This window comes from Sinocyclocheilus anshuiensis, unplaced genomic scaffold (assembly GCF_001515605.1).
Source record: "Sinocyclocheilus anshuiensis isolate Anshui unplaced genomic scaffold, SAMN03320099.WGS_v1.1 scaffold425, whole genome shotgun sequence".
Classification (NCBI taxonomy): Eukaryota; Metazoa; Chordata; class Actinopteri; order Cypriniformes; family Cyprinidae; genus Sinocyclocheilus; species Sinocyclocheilus anshuiensis.
Window position 1 is genome coordinate 610,550 of NW_015537947.1, and position 4,711 is coordinate 615,260.

At 34.2% G+C, this 4,711-nt stretch overlaps 1 protein-coding gene across 1 annotated transcript in view; it reads right to left on the minus strand.

The window, feature by feature from the left end:
• The window catches only part of LOC107664263 (probable lysosomal cobalamin transporter), a 101,600-nt gene that overhangs the window by 68,375 nt on the left and 28,514 nt on the right, over positions 1-4,711 (minus strand). The window contains exon 4 of the mRNA XM_016454792.1: positions 1,679-1,776. Coding sequence (XP_016310278.1) covers positions 1,679-1,776 — 98 coding nt within the window. The remainder of the gene's footprint in view (positions 1-1,678; positions 1,777-4,711) is intronic.

The following is a 4,711-nucleotide window of genomic DNA, read 5'->3' on the forward strand; positions in this document are numbered from 1 at the left end:
GCAAAGACATTGGTTAATAGAATGGGATTAAATACATAAAGGATATTTGTGTTGTTTAACATTTAATTATTGCGGGTTTGCGTTATATTCTGAGTTGCATTATTTTTATTCATTTATTCATTTTTATTTATACTGAATCTGTGTTTTGTTTTGTTTTTTGTGAGTGAGATGAATTAATGCATATTCATATTTATTTTAGAACTACAGTAACATCTGATTTCAAAACAGGTTTATCAAACTGTATTCATCAAGTCATCAATCCGTGATAAATTACGCTTCATGTAGAGAGGGGCTTTGGGCTGGAGTATAATTACATATTTGCAGCACTTAACATTCAGGAACACAGTGTCCCTAGTTCATTCTCTGATGGAGACATTGTGGCTCTGTTCCAAAACCTGAGCTAATGCAGTGAAATGGAACCATACAAGTGACTGATTTGGAACATTCTACATTAAATGAGCAACTTTGTGCAGCTTACAAACAGCAGTCATAACGTCATAACGCATGAGAGACTCAACTAACAATTGAGTTCAATTGTTTGGCATTAGCTTGTTGCTAAACTAACAATGTGATACTCCAATAAATTTACTTAAAGTAATAAGTAAAAACAAATGGTCAAAATCTCAACTATTTTCTTTTAAAATGTACATTTTAAATATAAATCAATAATATAATATAATATAATATAATATAATATAAATCTTAGGCATATATTAAACAGATTTTTAAAGATTTAATTTTTCATTCAAATTATTGTTTTCAATTGAGCATGTCAAAGGCAGCCAAACGGAATCACAAAATTAAAGCAAGATTCAACTACGGCAAACATCAATTCAAGAAAATATTAGTTGGATTGTTTCATTGCAGTTCTATAAATGGCAAAAAAGCAAATTTTTGTATAGTATGCATTGGTACAATTATACATGACATGGGATTAAAAAGTTTGAACAAAAATGTCCAAATAAAAACAAATAAAATGTATCTTGCTTCGATCATTATCCAGCATGTCACAATGTATTATAGGTTTATATTTTCCATGAAGGATATATGCAACCCTGGTGAAAATTGGGCCACAAAAAGAAAGCAGCGTAATCATCCTGCCTCCCTTTCAGGACAGCATCTATGATGCTTTGAAAATGCTGCCTACATAGGAGGCTCTATAGTTTTGGAATGAAGCCACTTCTGAGTGTTTCAAAGGAGAAGAAGGAGTGGAACGTTTGGAAAGAGATCTAAATAACTTCTAGTAGATGGAGGAAGCTCCTCAGCATGTAATTTTGCACATCACTGTGGTGTCCTTAGAGAAACATATATGACATTTGAAGTGAGCAGCAATATAGTGAGTAGGATTACATTTTCGTCACTTTATTACCTCAATGCAGTCAACTCTCTTGCACATGCAGTCTATGTGAACTCACTGGGTTATTATAAATGAACTGCCATAACTATAATCAGGCAAATATCACTTAGCAATACTTCTAGGGCATTTCTGTTAATATTATTAATGCAAGCCTTGCTTTACATATAGTATAGTACACACTATTTATTGAATACAAATAGCTTAACGTAGCTCTTTTCCCACCTAGTTTTTCATTTTGTGTGTGATTTAAAAGACTGAAAAGACAATCTGTTTTAGAGCGCATGGGTGTACTAGATAGACAGGAAGGAGTGTCAGGTTTACCAAGCACTTGTTGCTGTTGTCTTCATCTTTCTCCTCATAGTAGAAATACACAAAGGGGATCCAGAGGAAGACGCAGAACACAATGATGGAATACAGAGCTGTGAAAGAGAAAAGATGGGCAGTTACACACCTGGAGCACACTCAACCATCATGATCCACATTAAATACAGCATATTATGCATAATGTATTTAGATGTCACAGGGTCAGTGAAGTGGCACTCATTTTGTGTCCAGATGTATTTAAAAACATAAAAAATGCAATTTGTACACATGATGACCTATGCCTCTTCTATTATGAATTATTTTTGAATAAATTCGGTGTGTCAAAAAGTAAAAATGTCAAGGTTGCATGAGTTTGTAAAAGAAAAAACGATTCCAATTATAGGTTAAATTATAGGTTAAAATTATTAAAAATATATTTTGAAAGGAATAAGATGATGGAAGCAGTTTGGAAAATAATATTTCATATATAAAAATAAAAAGTATTTATTAAAAATATATTTGTCTCGTCATCCCCTCCTCCTGTGTGTATAAATAGTGTTCCCGGTGTGTGCTCCAGCGTCCGGTATTGTGTATGTGAATGTTCATGTCTTCATGTATAGCGTGAGTGTTCCGTGGTCCTTTGTGTCAATTAAACCCATTTGGATTGATGTACTCCTCGTCTCTCTCCGTTCCTTGCTCCTCACTCCGCTCAGCAGTGCACCCCTGACAATTTCAGTATAAATATAAATTTTTTTAATTTATATTTTCAATTTTAAAAATATTTTTAAGAACGTATGATTACTGCCTGCCTGCTTACAACACTTCACATTTGTTAAACCAAAATCTTTGTTAAAATGGTATAAATTTATTTCTTTAAAAAATAAACCAACATAAATTATATAGATAACAGTAAAGATCGAATTTCTAATCTAGTTACATAGATTTTTCAAGATTCTATTTTTCATTAAAATTGTTGTTTTTCCATTGAGCATGTAAAAGCCATCAAACTGAATCACAAAATTAAAGCAGGATTCAATAATAGCAAATATCAATTCAATCTAATTTTAGTTGGTTCGATAAATAGACTTTATAAGTGATCTAAAACAAATTTTTGTATAGTACACATTGTTACAAGTATACATGACATGTAAACACGTGTCAAGTGAAAAATATATGGAATAAAGGGTATGAACACAAATCAAGTGAAATCAATGTCTTTACACGTAAAGACTCCTAGAAACCAATAAAACTCCCACATGATGAGTCCTAAGCCCCAAAGCACAGACAAGCTGAAATAATCAAGTTAAAGGAGCAAAGATCACTGATATTGCAAGAGTTCACATAACAGACTGTGACAGGCAGAGAAAGTGATTTTGTTGATTCCTCCCTTTCCCTGTCATGCAATGAATTAAAATCGTCAGCTTGCCCTATTTCAGTCCTGAAGCGGATCACACACGTTTGTGACCCTGTAAATTGTCATCTTCACTTCTCATGTAGGTTACTCAGTTGATACAGGTGATTTGAATAATACATCCTTCTTTAGTTTTGGAAAATGTCATCATAAAGCCCTGCAGATATGTTTGCATTCATGAATGGAGTGGATTAAGAAACTGCAGCTGAATCCATAAGAAAAAAAAAAATCTGGAGTGCACAAGATAAAACCATATCGCACAACACCCTGAACATCTTTCTCCAAATAGAAACAGGTCTGTAATTACATAGACTGTCTCCCACATTGGCAACACACTAGAACGGCTTGCAATGACCTACCATGAGCACGAAAAAATAATCCATCATTCTGTCTGCGGTCAAGTAGGACAAAAAGCTCATTTCCGTGAACATGTAAACATGCTCTGCACACATCAGTCAAATGTGTACATGTGTGTTAATTTGATAAATGCTTCGATTTCAAAAGATAGATGTGTGAAAAGGACAGCGGAGTGCGTTTCTGTCGGGTAAAACATAAATGTTTTTTAACAGCAGGCGAGGAGGAAAACAGAGCAGCAACATTTCAAAATAAAAACATAATGGGATGAAAACGGTTATTGTTATTGTTTCATGAGCCCCGCAGCTGATTTTGCCAGCTGCTCGTGTGCTTTTCAAAACTAAATTTTTTGATTGCTGCACTTTTTCTGGATTACTGTGAGGGATTCGGTCATATGGCTCTTATCCGTGAGTTCAGTGGATCAAAGCTGCTCATACAGAGAAACTCTGAACTATCACACGCTCTCGCTACAATTTGCCTTGTGGCATCTGACCATCGCTCAATTTTCTTATATTTCTGCACAGTTTTGCGTGATTAAAGGGGTCATATTATGCTTTTTTAAAGATCATTATTTGGTGTTAAATAATTTCTCATGGTTTCGAGTATTTGTGTAAAGCTTTCAAGAGGTTCAACCCATCCTGTATCCTGAAAGAAATGCCACACAGTTTGTGTTCTCAAGGCAAACCACATGCATCAAACTCTAGAACAATCCAAAGCACCCGGTATCAATTTGCTGCAATTAGAAATACAATAACAGTTTAAATTGTATCTGTCAGGAGTGTTTGTTTGGCTAATTAGTGGTGTTTGCTGATCCCTGTTTCTGTGGCATATACTTGAGGTTTGAGTTTTGAACAGCCATTCATGTCAGTTTATGCTATGGACATGATTGATACCTCAAATCACATGGCTTGCCAATGTGTATTACTGCTAAAGATAATCACTACGATCAATATTTAATAAAACTGTTTTCTACTTAAAGGCACAATATGTAAGATTTTTTTATTAAAATATCCAAAAACCACTAGAACAGTTTTATATATTTTGTTGACTTGTGTACTTAGAAGAATGTTTAAATCCAGAGAAATAAGCAATTTTAACTAGTGACACGGACCGTGTCTATAGTGTCATTGTGTCGCCTGCCAATGACGTCATACACCCTCGATTTCCGGGTTTTTTTGTAGAAAACATGGAAACACCAAAGACGCTTTAATATGCTATGCATTTTATTAGACAGGTGACGACCACACAGAGTAGCATTATAACAGAACGTTCAAATGTATCTAGTA